Genomic DNA, 21,694 nt, shown 5'->3' with positions numbered 1-21,694 from the left:
ATCTACAACCCATAAAAGATTCAAAAAAGAATTTATTTGAAATTATGACCTCATTAAAAGAAAATCCCATTATCTTGACCCTAGTAGAACGTTTGTCCAGGAAATTGGAGTAATGCTTTCCCTCCACCTCCACAATTAACGTTAAAATCGAGCAGAGTTCTGTTTAAGTCAGGAATAAAACTGAACTCACTGGAACTTCTCATTCACAAGTGATGAGGGAGACTAAGTCAACTACACGTACCACATGAGCACAAAGAGTTTATTAGAGAAGACCTTTACTGAGAGACACAGAAATAGCTTCTGAATCATTAAAGAATGACAAAGTTACTTAGCAATCCTTAATGTATATGTGGGCCTAACAGTGTCAAAATCCGTGAGACAGAAACTAATAGAACACCCAGGAGAAATAGAAGAATCCACCATTATAGGTAGCGACTTCAATATCCCTCTAGCAGAAATGGTTAGATCCGGCAGACAGAATTCAGTAAGGACATAGTTAAGCTCTGGCAACAGCAGAATATACATTCTTCTCAAGCTCCTGTGGAACATTCACCAATAGAAACTACATTCTGGATCATAAAATATACCTTACCACATTTAAAGGAATAGAAATCATACAATGCATGCTCTCAGACTACAGTGTAATTAAACTAGAAATCAATAACAGAAAGACAGCTGAAAAATTCCCCAGTACTGGAGAGGAAACAACACACTTCTAAACAACACATGGGTCAGAAAGGAAACTCAAGAGCAGTTAAAAATATTTTGAACTAAATGAAAATAAAAATACAACTTATCAAAATGTGTGGGATGCAGCAAAAGCAGTGCCTAGAGGAAAATTTATAGCACTTACTGAATATATTCCAAAGAAGAGGCATCTAAAATCAATACTCTAAGCTTCTACTTTAGGAAACTAGAAAGAGAAGAGCAAATGAAGTACAAAGTAAACAGAAGAATGATGAAGTTATTCATTTTAGTTACTGTTTTGCTCTGTGCTATCTGAGTCATCCACCTGGGATAGCACAGGTATATTTCATTTTACAGATGATCCATTTTCCTTTTTTACAAATTGGAAGTTTGTGGCATCTATTGGCACCACTTTTCCAACAGCAAGCACCCATTTTGTGTCTCTGTGTCACATTTTGGTAATTCTCACAATTCATTATTATTATAATACCTGTTATGGTGGCCTATGCTCAGTGATCTTGGATGTACTATTGTAATTGTTTCAGGGTGCCATGAACCACACCCATAGAAGATGGCAAACTTAGCTGATCACTGGAGCAGTCAAAACACAATACATTTATCAATCATTTCTCCATCTCTCTCCTTCTCCTCAGGCCTCCCTATTCCCTGAGACACAATAATATCAGCACTAGGCCAATCAATAACCCTACAGTGGCCTCTCAGTTTTGAAGTGAAAAGAAGAGTTGCATGTCTCTCACTTTAAATCAAAAGCTAGAAACGATTGCACTTAGTGCAGTATGCATGTTGTAAGCAGAAAACAGGCCAAAATCTAGGCCTTTGCCTCAAACAATTAGCCAAGCTGTGAATGCCAAGGGAAAGTTCTTGGAGAAAATTAAAAGTGCTTCAGTGAACACACAAATGATAAGAGAGCAAAATAGCCTTATGGTTGACATGGAGAAAGTTTTAGTGGTCTGGAAAGATGAAACCAGCCAAAACTTGCCCTTAAACCAAAGCCTAATTCAGAGAAAGTCCCTAGTTCTTCGATTCCGAGAGAGGTGAAGAAGCAGCAGAAGAAAGTTGGAAGCTAACAGAGGTTGGTTCAAGAAGTTTAAGGAAAGATGCCCTTTCCATAACATGAAAGTGCACAGTGAAGCAGCAGGTGCTGACATAGGAGCTGTAGCAAGTTATCCAGAAGGTCTAGCCAAGACCACTGATGAAGGTGGTTACCCTGAACAACAAATTTTCAATGCCAATGGAACAGCCTTCAATTAGAAGATGATGCTATCTAGGACTTTTGTAGCTAGGGAGAAGTCAATGCCTGGCTTAAAATCTTCAAAGGACAGGCTGATTCTCTTGTTAGGGGCTGATGCAGCTGGTGACTTTTGGTTGAAGCTAATATTCATTTGCCATTCCAAAGTTCCAAAGTCCTTATGCTAAATCTACTCTGCCTGTGCTCTACAAATGAAACAAAGCCTGTTTACAGCATATCTCTTTACAGTATGGTTTATAGAATATTTTAAGCCCACTGCTCAGGAAAAAAATAACTTCTTTCAAAATGTTACTGCTCATTGACAATGCACCTGGGTCACCCAAGAGCTCTGATGGAGCTATACAAGGAGACTAAAGTTGTTTTAATGACTGCTAACACAACATTCACTATGTGAGCCCATAGATTCAACAGCAATTTCGAAATTCAAGTCTTAAGACCTACATTTTGTAATGCTATAGCTGCTACAGATTTGTGATTCCTCTGATGGGTCTGGGTAAAGCAAACTAAAAATTTTCTGGAAATGATTCACCATTCTAGATGTCATTAGAACATTTGTAATTCATGGGAGTAGGTAGAAATGTCAGCATTAATAGGAGTTTGGAAGAAGTTATTTCCAACCTTGAAGACTGATTTTGAGGGGTTTGAGACTTCAGTGGAGGAAGTCACTACAGGTGTGGCAGGAGTAGCAAGAAAACTGGAATTGGAAGTAAAGCCTGAAGATGTGATTGAATTACTGTAATCTCAATAAAATGTGAATGGATGTAGAGTTATTTCTTATGGATGAACAAAGAAAGAAGTTTCCTGAGATGGAATCTACTCCTGGTGAAAATGCGGTGAACCTCAGGAATCTACTCCTGGAGAAGATGCTGTGAACACTGTGGAAATGACAACACAGGACCTAGAATATTCCATAAACTTAGTTGGTAAGGCAGTGGCAGGGTTTGAGAGGACTGACTTCAATTTGAAAATTCTACTATGAGTAGAATGCTATCAAACAGAATCACATGTCACAGAAAAATCTTTCATGAAAGGAAGAGTCAATTAATGTGGCTCATTTCATTGTTTTATTTTAAGAAATTGCCCCGGCTGCCCTAACCTTCAGCAACCACCACCCTGATCAGTCAGCAGCCAACAACATCCTCCACCAATAAAGATTATGCTTTGCTGAAGGCTTAGATAATTGTTAGCATTTTTAACAATAAAGTATTTTTAATTAAGGTATGTAATTTGTTGAGACATAATGCTACTGCACACTTAATGGAACACAGTATAATGTAACATAACTTTTATATGCACTGGAAAACCAAAAAGGTAATGTAACTCACTTTATTTTGATATCTGCTTTATTGTGGTGGCCTGGATTTGGGCCTGCAATATCTCTGAGCTCTGCCTATACTTCTCAAACTTTTCCATCAAAACTTCCATAAAATGGCAAAGAGAGGGAACTCATACCAATCCCTCTAATTTGGGAACACAGCCTAAAGCAATCCAATGGAAGAAAAAAAAAATCACAATTTACATAAAGTCTTATCTTTTATCCTAAAAATTAACTTTGATAATTCTTTGATATTTCTTTTTTTTTTTTTCCTGCAACCTCTGCCTCCCAGGTTCAAGCAGTTCTCCTGTCTCAGCCTCCAGGTAGCTGGGATTACAGGCACCTGCCACCATGCCTAGCTAATTTTTATATTTTTAGTAGAGTTGGGGTTTCACCATATTGGCCAGGCTGCTCTTGAACTCCTGACCTCAAGTGATCTGCCCACCTCGGCCTCCCAAAGTGCTGGGATTACAGGCATTAGCCACTGCACCCAGACAACTTTGATATTTCGATCTTGCATTCTATTCATTAACATATCTGAGTTTGTTTTAATATAGAAAACAATGTTATGACTTGCCAGTTAAGTTCCTTTTTCATTCTCTAGTTGTTCCCATGCCAGGTGTGGTCTGTGGTTTCCACATATGCCATGGCGTACTCAACACTAGTACTCCCATTTGAGAAGGGGACACGAAAATACAGTCTCCAAGTTCACTAGAATGTGGGGGATTGCAGGCCTGCCTCATAACCTGGCCCAATTCTTGCAGAGCACAAAGTTCCAGAAACAACAGGAGAGAGGATAAGCAGGTTTACCCTGCCTTTCAGTGCCGTGAGACCCAGTGCCCACCAGCCTCTGGGCAAGTGAGGGAATGAGGTAAACCACCAGCCTTTCTCTCCAGGGAGAGAAATGTGGTAAGTAATCCTCTTCAGCACCTCCTAGGAAGGAGGGAAGTCAAGGTCTCATCATGAGGGTTAGAAATGATGGGTATCCATTGTAATGCACTTTTATCTTCCTGGTTCTGAATATTTTCTGCCTTAATTTTCTGCTACAATAACACATTCCATCTCATAAGAGTGGTTCATTATAGCCATGATCCTCGGATCAAGGGGACAGAACAGAAACTCGACAGAGAGATCAAGTGCTCCTAAGAATGTATCAACTGACAAAGTGGGATTTGAAATCAGTGAGTGGAGAATACACTGTTCAATGAATGATGTTAGAATAACTGGGTCATTATTTGTTAGATGTTTATCCTACACCTTACACCAAAATACATACCCAAATAACTAAAATTTAGATTTGAAGGTAACTACATAAAGGTATGAGGGGAAATTAGAGATCAAAGAGTCACAAAAAATCCTTTCTACCCCAAGACTAAGTATTACACAAAAGTAAATATCATAAAGGAATTATGAACAGATATTTTTAGTCCATAAAGGTTAAAAACAAAATCACACTTTTAATAAGCCCAAATACAACTCTCATAAATTTAAATGGCAAGATGACAAAATACTTTCAGTGTGTATTTTTAAAAACTGCGTACAATTCCATAACAAAATCACTAACCTACACAAAACATGGCCTAAGGACACAAACAGGCAACTCACAAGAAAATAAGTTTAAATACTCAAACATGTAGCAGGATTCAATCTTCTGAAAACCAAAGAAATACGAATTAAAACAATGAGATACCATTTTGCCAAGATCATTAGCAAAGTCTAGAAAATTATAATAGTCACAATGAGCAAATTCGGCAATAAATAGGCATTCACACATAGACAATAGAATTATAAATGTGTACAGCTTTTCTGGAGAGCAGGTTGTCAAATATATTAAGAGACAAAAAAAAACTGGGAAACTTTTGACCTAGTGGTCAATTTCTGGTGATTCATCCATAGAAAATAATTCTAAAATGCTGGTACTAACTCAGCGGCAAGAATTTTCATTTCAGGTTTGAATATTTAAAAGTTTAAAGCAATCTATATCTCCATCAATAAGGGATGGATTAATAAGTGGCAGAGTTATATAACAGAATACACTGTAGCCACAAAAAATTAATACAGATATATGTTTGCCACAGAAATATTTTCCCCATATACTGTAAGCAAAAAGCAGATTTTAAAACAGAGTCTAGCAAAGTTGTGAAGGGAAAAAAGTGACTATATAAATATCTGTATCCTTGCCCAGAAAGAAGGCTGGTAGGACACCTGCTAGTGAAACCTAGTAAGAGGATGTCTCTGGTGAGTCAATTTGGGGGTGTTTTTACACCCTGTTTGCAGATTCTGATTTCGGCTTCATTTTGGGAAAACGAAGTGCAGTATTTAACTGAGGCTGGTGGAAAAGCAGCATGTGGTGAAGAGCACACCCAGGGAGATGGCAGCAGAGGATGCATGTGTTCTATGAATGAGAAGTGGCTGGTGCTGTGGCCAGCACAGGGGTGTGCTTGTTTTGAAGATTTCTTTTGTTGGGGGAGGAGAGCGCTTGACGGGATTCAGAGAGAGTCCAAATCCAGAAGGATTCTCCATCTGGGTGATCTATGAGTTTACCTCACATTCCTAAAAACTGCTCAGGCCCCAGGCTTGCTTTCATTCCAGTTCAGGGACCTATGATTCATCCCCTGAAACCCTAATTATAACACCCGAGGTCTGCTATGTGCAAAAAACATCTGTCATTGTTTAAATTTGCTGGCAGGGAGTGTGTACAGCACGCAGACCGGCCTGATGATGCATTCCTCCATTGCAAAACTTAAAACCCAGAAACCAACCCAAGGTGAGAAGGGTTCCAGCCCAAATTTCCAACTGTGCTCAGTGACAAATAAGATAGACAGGTTGTGTCCACCATAATTAATATGCCAATTCCTCAGGCTGCCACCATGGCAGAAGTTACAGATCTTAAGCTCTGTCAACCAAAAAAAGTATCATAAATATGAGTTTTCCTTGTTAGTTGCTAAGAACTGGCATAAGGAAGGGAGGAAAGTGTGTAATTGCAAACCTCTTGTTTATCAGCTTCAGCCACTTTTGTGTGACCATGTTACCTGAACTGTTTAGCCAGTTAATCTCCGATGCCCCTTGGAAGTAAAGTAATGACAAAGAGAATGCCTCAGACCTGGCCAGAGATGACACAAAAGAGTAAAGGTACATCTATCCTCTGAGCGCCCAGGAGAATTTTTACTGACCTCATTCAAACTCAGATTAAAGCCCCTAAGGAACCCAAGCTGAAGATATGGTCTCACTGTAAGAGTCTAATATTTTAACCCAGACGTACTGGTCTTAACAACACAACAGAAAAGAAACAAAAAACAATCAACAATAAATTCTCTCACATAAGCATTGGTTGTGCATCTAACGGACACAATAGTGTATCTGGGGGTTTTTAAGTTTTTTAAAGTTTAATGAAGCATCAAGATGCTGCTTAGCAGCCTCAGCTACAAATTACAATGTCATTTACTCTCGAAATCAGAAATGGCATTACTGTAACAACATTTGGGGAAAAAACCCCACACAGTATCGCCTCCTGCTTAAAAAAACTAACAAAACAAAAATGCCAACTCCTTTAGTAAATTATGATGAAAAATATGTTTTAACATCATAAAGGATATATGTGTATATGTACATATATTTTAAAAAGTTCAGCTTCATACTTAACTGTTAAATGCACAAACATTATCCGTAAAGCCATGAAAAATACAAGAACATCTACTGCCTTTTAAGAAACTATGCCCTTAAAGCTCTAGTCTGCACTATAAGAGATTAAAATATTAATAATTTAATATTTAATAAGGAATTAAGATATTTAATATGAGATTAAAATATTAATAATTTAATATTTAATAAGGAATTAAGATATTTAATATGAGATTAAAATATTAATAATTTAATATTTAATAATATATTAGAACCTTTAATAAGAGATTAAAATATTAAAAGGAAGGAAGCAAGTTATACAAACTTCAATGATCATCTACCTAGAAAACCTAAGAGGATCAACTGAAGGACTATTAGAGTTAACAAAACTCATTAAGACATAAGTATGAAAAAAAAAAGCTTTTATATACCAGCAATATACCAATTAGAATAGATAGCAGGAGGAAATGTCTCCCACACTAGAACAGAAGTCCACTAGAACTGAAACTCTATCTCATTCTTGGCTGAATCCCCAGCATCTAGAAGTGGTCCCAGCACAGAATAGGTGCTTAATAAATATTTGTAGAATAAATGAGTGAATACATTCATAATAAGGGTAAAAATGCAATATAATGGAACCAAGCTGAAATTCCATAAACAGATTCTAATACTTAAGAATTTAGCATATGAAAATAAACCAGGCACAGAAAGACAAACTTCACATGTTCTCACTTATTCATGACAGCTAAAAATTAAAACAATTGAACTCATGGAGACAGAGTAGAATTACTGGTTACCAGAGGCTGGAAAGGGTAGTGGGAGGCGTGGGGGAGTGGAGGTGGTTAAAGGTGCAAAAAGTAGAAAGAATAAGATCTAGTATTTGATAGGAGAACAGGGGACTCCTATTATTAGTCAATAATAATTGAATTTTACATTTTAAAATAGCTAAAAGAGTCTAATTGGATTGTTTGAGGATAAATGCTTGAGGTCATAGATGCTCCATTTATCCTGATATGATTATTACACATTTTTGGATGCCTATGTATCAAACTATCTCATGTACCCTATAAATTTATATATCTACTACGTACCCATAAGAATTAAAAATTATTTTAAAAAGTTAGAAGGAGACTTTTAAAAAGAAGAAGAAGAAAGCATAGTGTGTCTCATGTTAAACTTCTAGTAGGGCAGAACTGAGATTTGAATCCAGAGTTGATGAGATTCCAAGTCCTGTGTGCTTAGTTCATATGCTACAGTATGTCCCAGATCTTATCATTTTACAAAGAAACTATTTTAGTTGTTTAAAAAAAAAAACACCCAGAATTTATCATATGATGAAAATGGAATTTCAAACCACAGGGGGAAAAGTAGATTATTCCATAAATAGCATTTGAGACCACTAACTGGTTGACTGTTTCAAAAAATGAAAATGAGTTGCATCTCACAACATACCCTAGAAAAATTAAAAATATTTTAATATCTCATAACACATGAGACCACTAAAGAATTATAAGAAAAAAAGTAAGAAAATATTGGCTGTATCTTGGAATAAGAAAAGGTTTTCCTAAATATATAAGTAAAGGTAGAAAGCTAATGGGAAAAGATGTATAGTTTCTGCTACATAAAAATAAAAACCTTAGATATGTTAAAATACTATAAACAAAACAGTAAAAGATAAAAAATAAATGGGGGAAAATACTTGCAATGTATGACTGAAAAAGGATTACTATTATTTTCATATAAAGTGTTACTATAAAACTCCAAGAAAAGGATAATCAATCAATAAGAAAAATGTTTTGAACATTAAGATGCAAATAGCAAAATGACAAATGGCCAACAAATTTACTGACCCTAACAAATACTAAATATGAAAACTAAGCCGAGATTATTTTTCTCCAATCAACTTGGCAAATGTTAAATCTAACTTACAGCGTTAGGGAAGAGTCAAGAAAGTGAGAAAAGAGGCCAATTTCTAGAAATTTATTCTAAATATTAAAAGATGTGAAAAACATTTATGTACAAGAATGTCTGTTGTATTACTTATCTTCCTTGACTTTAGGCACTACAAATTTAATATATGCTTCTTATAAAAAAATTAACCAATTCAGAGCAAGACACTACACTACACTAGTCTACTACTGGAACCTGCCCTTTTAAATTTAATGTATTGTGAAAAGCTTTCATTATTTTATTTTACTTTTATTTTTAATGTCAGTTCAGCTTTATTTTTAGATTCAGGGGTACATGTGCAGGTTTGTTACATGGGTATGTTGTGAGATTCTGAGGTTTGGGGTATGATTTATTGTTACCCAGAGAGTAAGCATGGTGCCCAATAGGTACTTTTTCAACACTTGCTCCCTCCCTCCATCCCAGTGAAAACTTTTTTTTTGAGACAGGGCCAGGCTGGAATGCAGTGACTCAATCATGACTCACTGCAGCTTCAACCTCCTGGAGGTCACAGGTGAGTTCTCCATTGATACTCTCGCCTCAGCCTCCCGAGTAGCTGGGACTACAGGCATGTGCTACCACACTCTGCTAATTATTATTATTATTACTATTATTTTTTTTTTTGCAAAGATCAGGAAAGTCTCTTGTTGGGAGCTGCAGACCGGAGCTGTTCCTATTCTACCATCTTTGATCTGGCCACAGGGGTAGAGTCTCACTATGTTACCCAGGCTGGTCTTGAATTCCTGGGCTCAAGTGATCTGCCTGCCTCAGCCTCCCCAAAGGGCTGGGATTACAGGTGTGAGCCACCTTGCCTAGCCAGAGAACATTTTAATGGCCAAATCTTTTAAATAGCTACACAGTAAATCATTGTACTGACATAGAAAAATAATGTATTTTAAAAATCTCCTTAAATAATTATAGGAGTGTGGTACTAGCAACTTGTTCTTACAAACAATTCAACAGTCACCATCTTCTACATATTTCTTTGCACATGTCAACATGTATTTATGGAGGATATACAAAAAACTGGAATTGATGACTCAGAAGTTATGCCCACTTAAAATTTGTAGCTATTCTGACTTTTAAAAAAGTTGTATCAGCTAATATTCCCAACAACAATGTGGATTATTCATAACAGTGACAAATAGGAAAACTCTATATGGTCAAAGTGCTTCAAAATTCGTTATAATATATGTAGTCAAGGGAATATTTCCCAGCCACTAGTAATGTTATACATGAATGTTTAATGACACAAAAAATGTTTGTTGGCTGGGCGTGGTGGCTCATGCCTGTAATCCCAGCACTTTGGGAGGCTGAGGCAGGTGGATTACCTGAGGTCAGGAGTTCAAGACCAGCCTAGCCAACATGAAGAAACCCTGTTTCTACTGACAACACAAAAATTGAACCCGGGAGGCAGAGGTTGCAGTGAGCCGAGATGGTGCTACTGCACTCTAGCCTGGGCAACAGGGTGAGACTCCAGCTCAAAAACAAACAAACAAAAACTGTTATGAATGATTAAGTTACAAAAATAAGTACATTAAACAGTGTGAATCCACTGGAATTCATATATGCTTTTAAAGAATAGACATATACTATCTATATAATAGTATACTATAAAGAATAGATCCATCAGATTCTAAAACAAAATGTTAATCAGCTATCTTTCAGAGGTGGAATTATAGGTCAGTACAACACTCTCTTACACTTGTCTTAATTTTCCAAGTGTTTTAGCGAACAATGTTTTTGCAATTGTGAAGACATTAAGTTATAACCTATTTTTTTAAAAAAACAATAAAACACCATTCTGAAGACTACCAGCATTAGTGATGCAAGACTTTATATGCAACCACCCTTGATTGTCATAATAAAGAATTTTCCAGGATTAACATTAACACCACCAAGTGTTTGCCAACTGAGTACCTCAGAGTATCCTGCACTGAGTCCCCAAGAGGTTATCAAATACTTACTGGTCCCTGCTGAGGCTTGGCCTGTGCTCAGAGGTGCCAAACACAGAGACGAAGAGGAAGAAGCCCTCAAGCTGGTAGAGGAGCCAGGTTCAGCACCAACCAACATTAATCCAAACCAGAACATAGAAAGTCCAGGGCACTGCTACCAGGGTTCCCAGCCAGAAAAGTTAACACATTCCGAGATGAAAACAGGCAAAGCAATGGCAGCCTGCTTGTTGCATAAAGGGGTTCTGTCTTGAGGAAACCCTAACCAGCAGCGAATACTTCAAGGGTACAAACATGAAGGCATAGAGAACGGAAAGCCTTTCACGGTAATGGGATAACAACAGCAGCAATAAAAATTAAAGCCAAAAGTGCTGCGGATAGAATTCACCTGACTAGGGGAGCAACTCCATGTGAAACAAATCTGCTTCCTCTGACTTACAGCACCAGCAAAATACATTCAATTCCATCTCAATAAACTTCCAACTTTTTCTAGGCCCAGGTAGCAACTATTTATTCCTGAAGTCATACGCAGTACAACAAATCTTTTAACAGAATTTACAATTTTACCCAGTTTTTACCTGGATTTTTAGTGTTCTTCTGAGGGGAATGTGCCTCTAAGAGATGGTTTTGGTAGTCTAAAGTTCTGGCTTGAGTCTATGAAAGATTTTTATAGTTGACATTTCATAGGGAGAAGAAAAGGCTAAACAAAACCAAAAGCCACCGTAAAAGTTTCCCAATCTTCCTCTATCTAGGTGCAATCTTAAACATATAGCTCTTCAGCAGAGAACTATGTTCATATTTTTTAATTAGGTGATTAAAAATATTTGAAATGGCAGCAAAACAATGGCCAGCTTTTGGCAATCCAAAGGGAAAAAAGGAAAAGGTGACATGATTAGCATTGGTAAGCTTAAGTTTAATAACATGGGATCATTAACATTTTCCATGGATAAAGAACAAGAACCCTTACAATTAAAAGGTCTCAGCAAGAGTGCCAACTCTGTCCTGGTCAGCAAGACAGGCCTTAGACGCTCCTTTAATCATAGCTTGTAAATTCACAGTGGCATTTACAAACGTCAGAACGTACTTTAGGTAAAATGCAATTGGTTCAGCCAGAAGTTTCCCTAACAGCAACTGACTGAAGGGCAGTGGTTCTCCCAGGGTCCCTTCTGCCCTCTTCCCACCAGCAATATAAGCCACACCTGGGAGCTTGTTAGACATGCAAACCTCCTACCCACAGAATCACAATTGCAGTGGAGGGGGCCTGGCAATCCATTTTAAACAACCCTCCAGATAATTCTGATTTAAGGCCAGCTGTAGAAGATATTACAGAGATTTTGAGTGTGACACCAAGCACAAGATGCCTAATTCAGGATGTACAAGCCATTTTCATTTCCCTTAACCAAATCTCCTCTTCCCATTGCCCATCCCTTTTAGAGGGCCATGCAAAGAGTAGTACCTTGTTCAAGACACACTTTGAAAAGGTCCTTAGATAGGCCTAATGGAAAAGGCATCTATTTTTCATATGTTACCACAGTAACAGTAACAAGAAGCATCATTTATTCCTATAAGAAAAGTCCCCTTTGCAGGGGACATTGAGTATTTACAGAAAGATCACTTTATCCTGAGGAACTCAAAATTTGGAAAAGCAAATATGGAAAACTTGGCCTCTAAGACATCCATGTACACCTTTACAGGCCACGTTCTAAACGAACACTCCCTAATTACAGCTGCCCAATACGGAAAACATGTGTCCTAGGAAAACCTCCACCGTCTACTCTGAAAGACATCATGTTCACGTAATAGAGAAAAAAAAGTCTTATTTCAGTTCCTGTACTGGTCCCTCAGTCTTGGCTTAAACAGGGAAGGTGATCTATTTCACCTCTGCCCATCCTTAATGCTACTTCGGGTCCTGTGACATCCTTCTTTAGGTCCACATTCAGTCGTTACTTATGGGAGTTGCAATAAAAATAATAAAGCTTATCTCTGGATTATAAAACTATTTTCATATCATAAAATCAATTGCATTTTGTGTGCAGTCCTTGTTTTTAGTTTACAAATAGATCCCATATTTCCCGTCTCATTTGAGTCTTACGGCAGCCTGTGAGCTGAACACAGTTTTATTATTCCCACTTTACAGATGAGAAAGCTGGAACCTAGTGCTAACCTCAACAAACAACTGATCACTGAATATTAGAGAGGAGATACAAATGCTTTGCATAAAAAATTAAAGCATTCATGATGTCTAAAAGAACCTCCACATTTGCTTGAATTTGTCATCAGCCAAATAGTATTCATCAGAAATTACCTAGGTAGGTTTCTAGGTTGGGTGATATTTTTCTAAGGAATGGTAAATAGCATGGAGATGAAATAAATGAGAACCTACAAACTCTCCCAGTTATACAACTCACATAACCTGCAATGATGTCTGAAATTCTATGGTGCTCAAAGTAACAACAATGGAGATGCTGAAAAGATTAAGCTCTTGTTCATACCAGGCACTCTTCTGCATACATTAAATATATTCAACAACCCTGTTAATATCCCCATTTTGGAGGTGAGGAAAACAAGGCACAGAAAAGCTAAGTAACTTGCCCAAGATCACACATGTTGCTTGGTGAACACAGAGGAGGAAATGCAACTAGAAGTGCCAAGCCCCTGTGTGGTCTGCCTGCCAGTGATGGAAACCTGACATGGGAGGGCAGCTACCACAAGAACATGGGTTATGTTTCCAGTGTTGCCATTTGGGCAACAGTCTTCACATTTGCTTACTGGAAACATTAATCAATGCTGAGGTTCCAAGTAACCAAACATTAACTGAGACTCCTAACAGCCAGTTCCTTCTCAGAGTGTCCCCAACAAAGGTTTCCTAGATCTTGGGTAGCAATGGAACGCTGGTGAATTCTCCTGGAACTGCCTTCAACTATTTAAGAAAAATCAGAGGGGAAAGCAGCTTTGGAGGAAACGTGCAAAGTAAAGCTGTATGTGGGAGGCAGCAGTTCTAGTAAATGTACAGAACTCAAGGCTCTGATTTTTCTTTTAAAGACATATAAATAAAAAGGAGTCCTCACTGGTATAAATTACTCCTGCCTTTTTTTTCTCCACTGTTTTCAACTGCTCACATTTTGGAAATGTGCGAGCCAGCTTTTACATAATGATCAATCTTTTAAAGTTTATACATCATCTTCTTAAGGAAGAAAACAAATATCAAGCTGAAAAGAACATTCAGGCAAAGGAGAAAAATTACATGATAAATAAATGCAGTCTTCGTGGGCAAGTATACTGTGATGGGAGTGTGGGGTGTAGGGACAACTTTCCAACACTTACTCAAATGTGCTTATCTTCCTCATTTCCTGCCTCTAATTTTTACCGAATAACCGCCTTGAGATCCCAGGAATTCAAAAGGAAACCCAATTTAACACCAAGTTCCAGGGTATTCCACATAATCTCTCTTTAAGGCAAAGTCCCAGAACCGAGAGATGGGACTATAATGATCACAAGTTAGGTAACATTTCACATTCACATTCCTTCCACATTCTTTGACAATCCTGGTCCAACTACTTACGGTGGACCCTGTGTGCTTTACTTTCTTCTGCTATATAATGAGGATAATATTAATACCTTCTCTCAGGTTGGTGTGAAAACTGCATGAATTAGCAAATGTAAAGCACTTGGAACTGTGTCTGACACAAAGTGCTGAATAGCGTCAGTTGTTATTACTACTACTTACTACTATTATTTACAAAAATATTGCAACGGATAATTATATCCAGGAAGCTTCCATTGTATTAGTAACATTTTATTGCTTTTTCTAAAATTGAAATCAGAGCAGCAGTCAATACATGGAAACAGAAAAGGTATAATTCTTCAAAATAGTGAAGGAAAAGCTTCCCATATCCCCATACCCATGACACCTGCTGGTGAGTTTCAGGTAAGGGTGTAGCTGGGAGCATCCGGTTCCACAGCTGCCTTGTATTTCTCTTAGAGGATGCCTCCCCTTCTGCTGCGGTTTTTAATCAGCGTTTCCAGGGCAGGGTTACAGGCAGGGTTGCAGGCGGGGCCGCGAACCCCCTGAAGTTGTACACGGAGCTGGGTGAGGCTGCGGCTCTGGGCATTTCAGGGGAGGGGTTCCATGGCTTTCCACAAAATCTAACCACCCGGTAGCGAGCCACGTGCTATCCAGGGTTAAACTCCGGGCATATCGAGCGAACACTTCACGGAAAGCTGTAGCAATAACCGGGACACCTGCGCTGTTAATCAGCTATCTCAACACCAGAGAGACCCGGCAGCACAAGGGGGAAGAGCTGGCCCGGAGGCGCGCGGCGCTGCGCCCTCATCGCGCCCAGACAGATCTGTCAACTTCGCCGCTGGAGAACGCACCGCTCCGCAGGCCCGACCCGGGAGAGGGGTTTCACTTCCCCTCCCCTTCTTCATCCCTCCTTCATTTCCAAGAACAAACTCAAAGGAAACTGGCAGCGCAAGGTCTAGGGTTTCACTCCTGCCCTCGGCTGACACCAAAACCACTTCTCCCAGGGAAATTAATTAAAAGAATCATTAATCCGCACAAAAATCCAAAACCTACCCCAAAACTCAAGAGCTCTGAAAGGAGATTGAGGGCGGCTTTGCGGATCGCGAACATCTCCTCTGCTGGTCGCTGGGGCTTAGGGGGTGAGCAAGGGGGCGCCACAGGGGCGCAGGCAAGACCCCGCCAGAGGGTCGGACGCCTGCCCCGGTTCCGAGGCAGCCCGGTCTACACGCCAGCGACGCCGGCGGAGCCGGGCTTGGAGGCGGCCAGGTAAGCAGGTAGGTGTGGGCATTTGTCTGAGCAGACAGCCGCGGCGGATTAAAGTTCAAGCCGGTTCACACTCCGCTTTCCTCCCCTTCCCAGGCGTTCTCACGCGCGGCCCAGGCAGCCACTTTCCCCGGGAAGCCTGGGCGCTCGTCCGGACAGTCTCCTCTTTGTCATCCTTAATGACTCCCCTTCCCTCCCAGGCGCCAACCCATTGAGACAATTCGCCTCTCTCCCCTCTCCCAGGCGGGCTCATAAACCCCCGGAAACGAGAACTCGGGGAGCCGAGGGAAGCAGGGTGTCGCGGGGCGCAGGGGGCGCCGCAGGTGGCGTACGTACCCAGCGCGAACAGGGCGAGCTGTCCAACCGAGGGGACCATTGTACGTGCGGGCGGGCGGGCGGGCAGCAGGCGCTGCAGCCTCCTGCCCTACCTGGGTGCCCGAGTGGCGGAGCGGCGCCGCGGTGCGGGGGAAAAAGGCGCTGGCGAGGAAGGGCCTGCCCCCGGCGCGGGCGGGCGGAGGGAGGACCGAGAGCGCCTCTCTGCTGGCACTCGCCCTGCAGCGCTGCCCGCCGGGCGGAAATAGGGAGGCGGCTACCGTCACCTCCTCGCCACTCGGCGACCGGGGCACGGCTGACCCCCTCCCGCCCCAACGGGGGTGCCCCCCTGAGGGCACAGAGGGTGGGGGTTTGGGGAAAGGGGCGGGGACGCCGAGCGCACTGAGCTGGGCGCGGGCGGCGGGGCTGGGCGGGGCGACCTGGGATCCCGGAGCTTGGCGGCGCGAGCCGGGCACCCGGGCCCGGGAAAAGGCAGGAAGCGCCTGACTTGAGACACCACCCAGATTGCCAGCGCCGTGCGGCCACGGACTCCCAGCGTGCGGAGTCGGCGCCAGCCGCGCGGCCGGAGCGTCCTGGGCCGCAGTGGCGGCTTCCAGGCTCTAGGCGGCGGAGCGGAGCCGCCCGGGCGCCCGTTACCTGCACCGAGGGGCCGCTCCCGGCAAGGGGCGAGTTTCGCCGGCCAGGAAAGGGACCTGCGAGTTTCGCCGACTTGGGTCATGGAAAGTGCTCCCCCGAATCGATGAAGAATTTGTTAAACCAGGTTTCCCACCTGTGCCCCATCCTCATCAGTTCTGGCAGCGCTGCCGCCTTACCTCCCAGGCAGGCCACATCGTTAACGTCAGGCTTCGTACCTGGGGCTGATAAAAAGATGGGTCTCTGTCGATGTCGAATCTGGTTATACAGCACCACCAGCTGAGGCCAAGAGCCTGCTAGCGTGTCACCAAGTGTACCCCAAAAGAGGGGTGTGTGGGCCCAAGTCACCTGGGTGGTCCTTTCAGGATTTGTGGTTCTGAGGTGGCCCCTAGTGCTCGAATTTGGGGAGGTGGAGGGGATAGAGGGAAGACATTCTGGGTGAAGAGTGGAAGATCCATAGTGACAGTACACCCGGGAGAGTCATATTCTCCAGGTACCTGGAGCTCACGCACTGACCCTCTTCTCCTGCCTCCTCTGACCTAGCTGCTCCGGGTAGATCCACTTTTCTTGGAGGTGGGGGTGGGGAGCGTTGGGCCTGGAATCTCTTGCTGTTTACTTGGCAGGAGGTTCAGACACTCAGGATTGACTTTTGCCCAGTTTGTTTCATGTAAGTAGAGCAGCCTAGTTTCAAGAAGGAAGCACCAGGCTCAACATTTGGGCAGGAAGCACCAGTGTAAATCATACCTTCAATAATTTATTTGTCGGAGCATACTTTGTTCTTTTAGCGTAAGCCTTTTCCTTGGTCCACACCACGCAGGTACAAAGCAAACATGCACTTCCTTCAGCAGGTCGTCCCTGACTCCCACTTCCTTCAGGTTGATCTTGAACTGCTCTGGTGGTTTCCCTGTCTCCTCCCTAAAGTAGCCTGCCTTGGCTACAGAAGGGGAGGAATCAGGGGTTCCCCGACTCTTCTCCTGTTCCCCAGGACTGGAGAATGGATCTATCTCCTTGCTTCCTCCTGGAACATGCACATCAAGCTCACTGTGACTGAGGGATGGCTGCCCAGCCGGCTGAGAGTCATGTTCAGCAGTTTCTGCTTCTCTGCCCCCAGCCCCAAAGTCAGAGGTGGGGGAAAGTAGCAGAATCAAGCCAAGGAGCTTGTTTCCTTCATGATTGGAAAATATTTTAAATCAAGAGGTAACTTGCAGGCCAGGTGCAGTGGCTCACACCTGTAATCCTAGCACTGTGGGAGGCTGAGATGGGTAGATTGCTTGAGCTCAGGAGTTAGAGACCAGCCTGGGCAACATGGTGAAACCCTAGCTCTACTAAAAATACAAAAAATTAGTCAGACATAGAGCATGTGCCTGTAGTCCCAGCTACTTGGGAGGCTGAGGCGCGAGAATCGCTTGAACCTGGGAATTGGAGGTTGCAGTGAGCCAAGATTGTGCCACTGCACTCCAGCCTGGGTGACAGAGCAAGACTCTGTCTCAAAAAAAAGAAAAAGAAAGAAAAAGAGAGATAATTTGCCTTCCTGCAAACTAAAGAGTATCCAAATTAAAGTACATTCTAATGCTTGAAAATCATTAATTCCCCCTCCAAGATTTTCAAAAGCTGGTCCATATCTGCAGTTTCATAACTTCCAATTCATTCAAGTCAAACAGGTAATCAGGGCTTGAGTATTTTTTTTTTAACTTAAAGATCATTTTTTGCTAAACTGAATTGAAATGATTTTTGAACATTTAGTCATAGAACAAGGAGGAAACCTAATATCCTAAATTGCTGATGCTCCAGCTTTTGCATTTTATATATCTCATTTAATCCTCACAACAACTTTATGAGATAGATCTTGTTTTACAAGAGAACAATCAAGGCTGAGTGAATATAGTAACTTACCCAGAATTACACAGCCAACAAGGGGCAGAGCTCGATTTTGAAAGCAGAACGAGCTGGTTCCAAGCCTCATGTGCTGGCTTCTATGCTATGCTGCCTCAGTTTCCACATTTTTAATAAGGCTAATGCTTAACTCATTGAGTTGATATGAGTACTAAATACATACCTAGTACAATGTTTGACATCAACAAAACTACCTGTTATTTAAAAGAAAACTCCCTCAGTGGACACACCTTTCCCTTCTCTTAGTTCCTTAGCACTATCTTTATGTTATCATTTTCATATCAGTTCCTTTGTTTGAGCTTATGGGTGTACATGCACGTGCAAACCTCTTCCTATGGGAAATATTTTCACAGGTAAATCAGGAGCTATGAAGCTGTTTTTCAGCCTATGGTGTGAAATAAATTAGAAAAAAAAATGGACAGAATGCAATTTAGAGCAAAGCAATCATTTTTCCCAAAGGGTGGTGTGACATTTTGTATTGGACCACCTCACTCTCTGAGCCGAGTGAAATTCCAGCTGTAACCCCTTGAAACTGTGTGGAGACTCAGGTGTGCTCCTTTACCTACAGACACTGCACCTGTCCTGTTTGGCCACTGCAGCTCCTGTTTCTCTGCATGTGGAGCCTGATGGTTATGTGGGCTTCCCACTAAGAATCTGCCTGGACTGCCTTTGCACACACTTGCTGCAGCTGGCCTTGAGCTCTGTATAATCTCTTCTGTGAGAAGCCAATCACAGCCTCTCCTCCCTGTGCAAACAAGAGAACTGTGTTATGTTCTAGTGAGAGCCAATAAAACCCCCTGTCAGTTTTCCCTTTCCTTTCTTCTACATGCTTATTATAGAGGGTATGTTTAAAGAGCTCCCTTCTTCACTGTGATCAGCCTCCCCTTCCTTCCTGATTCATTTGTGGAAGTAATTGTGGGGCTGTGAGCACCAGAGCCTTCCCTGAATGATTCAGGCCAGCCAAGCTTACTGTTTTAGATCAGCAGTTACCCAAGATACTGGGGAGTGAACAGCCCAGACATTCTTGAGAGGAAGCACAGCCATGGGCCCAGCATTGAAGGAATTACAATTTCTACAGTCAAGCCCCAGGGAGCAGTGACTGGGGCCGGCTTCAGGTGGCTGCAGGACCTTCCTGAGTGACAGCAGCAGACAGCTGGGCTCAGAGGGAAAACAGGAAGGGGGAATGGTACAGTGGGAGGGCAAAGGAGAAGATGTCATCTGTATATGAGAAAGAGAGAGAGAGAAGTTTTATTAAGGACTCTGGAGAACTGTGTTTAGGGAGAATGAGAAGATTTTAATGTGTTAAGGGATTTTGAAAAAGAAATCTATTGTCTAAATATCAGCTCCCTCTGGGGACTCAGCTATTAGTGTGTTCCTTATCTCTTGCCAAAGGAAAAAGTAGGAAACCTTATGCTGGGCTCATTTTTACAGTTTTCATCACCAGTGTAATGGGCAAGGTAAGACGAGATAAGAGGCATTTACTTTGTTTTCAGCTATCTGGGTGATTTTCATTGCCAGTATTGTCCAAAGACCGGTCTGACCTTCTGCTTAACATCTTCCATCCCCCAGCTCTCAGGGCTAGCTTTGGAATGCACACTGAAGTCGAAAATTAAGCTTGAATCTTTCCTTTCCAGAGGGGATTTCACAGAATGGCTCTAAAGCCCAGTATTGAAGTCTGCAGGTTGGTGTTCCACTAGTGGTCCACACAGCTCCTTGAAACTGTCAAGGCACTAGTCAGAGACTCTAGGAATCAGGGTCACCAGGTGGCTGCCACACGAAAGTCATTATATAGTTTGTGAACTTCCCAGACGACAGGATGCAGTAGCGGTACCCACAGGATTCAGCACAGCCGCTGTGAAGCCATTCCGTTAAACATGCTTGGAGGCAGGAGAACTCTGCATTCTATTCTGTCCTCCTGTTTTTGCTACTGTCCCCAGCAGTCTCAGCCAAACAGCCATACCCTTCTAGAGGCTGGGAAGATTGCCCCAGGGTCCTCAGGAGTGCCCCTGGGAAAGTCCTAAATCAAACGCCCAGAAATCCTTAGGCAAATACACTTAGTGATGTTGATGGAAACAGGGTAGGGATGATCAACAGAAGCAAAAGATGGATAGGAGGAAGAAAACGTGAAGAACTGAGGAAAGAGAAATCAACTATAGAGAGCTGAAAAGGTGGCTTAATAGTTTATTTTTCAGTGATGGGTCAGTCTGCCTGACTGCCTGATAAACTCAAGAGATTCTCTCCAAGCTCAGAGGAAAAGGGTGAAAAAAAATGGAGAGAGCCAAAGGATGAGACAAAGTGAGAAAATCCAAAATACAAATGGAGCACTCAGAAAGAAAGCAGAGAGCTGATAGAGGAGAAACTTCTTGTGTCCCCCAACAGGAGGGACTAGTGATGGGAAGAGGGCGTTATGTATCCCATAGGTCTATAAGGTGGAGTGGATCTTGTTTAAAGAGACTATGAAAGGTGCAAGGATAAACTTCCATTCTGTGACAGACATCCAAACCCTCACATTGAACTTCTCATCCCCCCCCCCCGCCCCCCGCTTCCAAACTCCCATTGAAGAACCAAAAGAAAATGTTAGGGGAAAATCTATGTCATTGTTCAAAACGGAAAGAAGAATTCCACCCACATGCCAGACGTTTTAAGGAATTTCTGTAAGACTTAATGCAGATGAGACTGGTTTGAGAGAAGGATTTGACAACCTTCAATTCACCTCAGAGAAAAGCCTCTCCAGGGAAGGACCCCCGCCCCCAACCCCAGACACAGTAATGCTCCCAAGTTGGTAGTGACAAGAGCTGCAGGCAAAAACAAACCACAGAGGCTGGGCGTGGTGACTCATGCCTGTAATTGCAGCACTTTGGGAGGTCGAGGCAGGTGGATCACCTGAGGTCAGAGTTCAAGACCAGCCTGGCCAACACAATGAAACCCCAACTCTGCTAAAACTTAAAAAAAAATTACCCAGGTGTTGTGGTAGGTGCTTGTAATCCCTAACCAGGAGGCTGAGGCAGGAGAAGCTCTTGAACCTGGAAGGTGGACATTGTGGTGAGCCAAGCTTGTGCCTCTGCACTCCAGCCTGGGCAACAGAACATGACTCTGTCTCAAATAAAATAACATAGAAAACTCATGTGGGGCAAATCTCCAACCTCTTGAAACATTTAGAAAGCGCCCAGGTACTGGGGTGCATACAGAGCAGGGATCCCACTGAGGGGCCTACATTTGGTGCTTGGCACAGAGAAAACATTGCTGGGTTGTGG

The 21,694-nt window shown here is 42.1% G+C and overlaps 1 protein-coding gene and 1 long non-coding RNA gene across 3 annotated transcripts in view; one reads left to right on the top strand and one right to left on the bottom strand.

Annotated features, from left to right (window-relative positions):
* TGFA (transforming growth factor alpha) overlaps positions 1-16,242 on the bottom strand; it is a 103,849-nt gene extending 87,607 nt beyond the window's left edge. The window contains exon 1 of one of the 2 annotated variants that reach the window (XM_032291820.1): positions 15,918-16,242. In XM_032291820.1, coding sequence (XP_032147711.1) covers positions 15,918-15,957 — 40 coding nt within the window. In that variant the 5' untranslated portion in view covers positions 15,958-16,242. The remainder of the gene's footprint in view (positions 1-15,917) is intronic. The other variant, XM_032291821.1, reaches the window with a different exon arrangement.
* LOC116560464 lies at positions 848-3,238 on the top strand. Its single transcript, XR_004272976.1, has 3 exons — positions 848-1,134; positions 1,844-1,846; positions 3,145-3,238. It is a non-coding gene; the product is annotated as an uncharacterized LOC116560464 (long non-coding RNA).
* Positions 16,243-21,694: the final 5,452 nt, after the last annotated feature.

Source organism: Sapajus apella, unplaced genomic scaffold, assembly GCF_009761245.1.
Source record: "Sapajus apella isolate SASKATOON/1434 unplaced genomic scaffold, GSC_monkey_1.0 scaffold26, whole genome shotgun sequence".
In the NCBI taxonomy this organism is placed as follows: domain Eukaryota; kingdom Metazoa; phylum Chordata; class Mammalia; order Primates; family Cebidae; genus Sapajus; species Sapajus apella.
The sequence above is the reverse complement of the archived record's forward strand: the minus strand, read 5'-3'. Positions and strand labels throughout refer to the sequence as shown.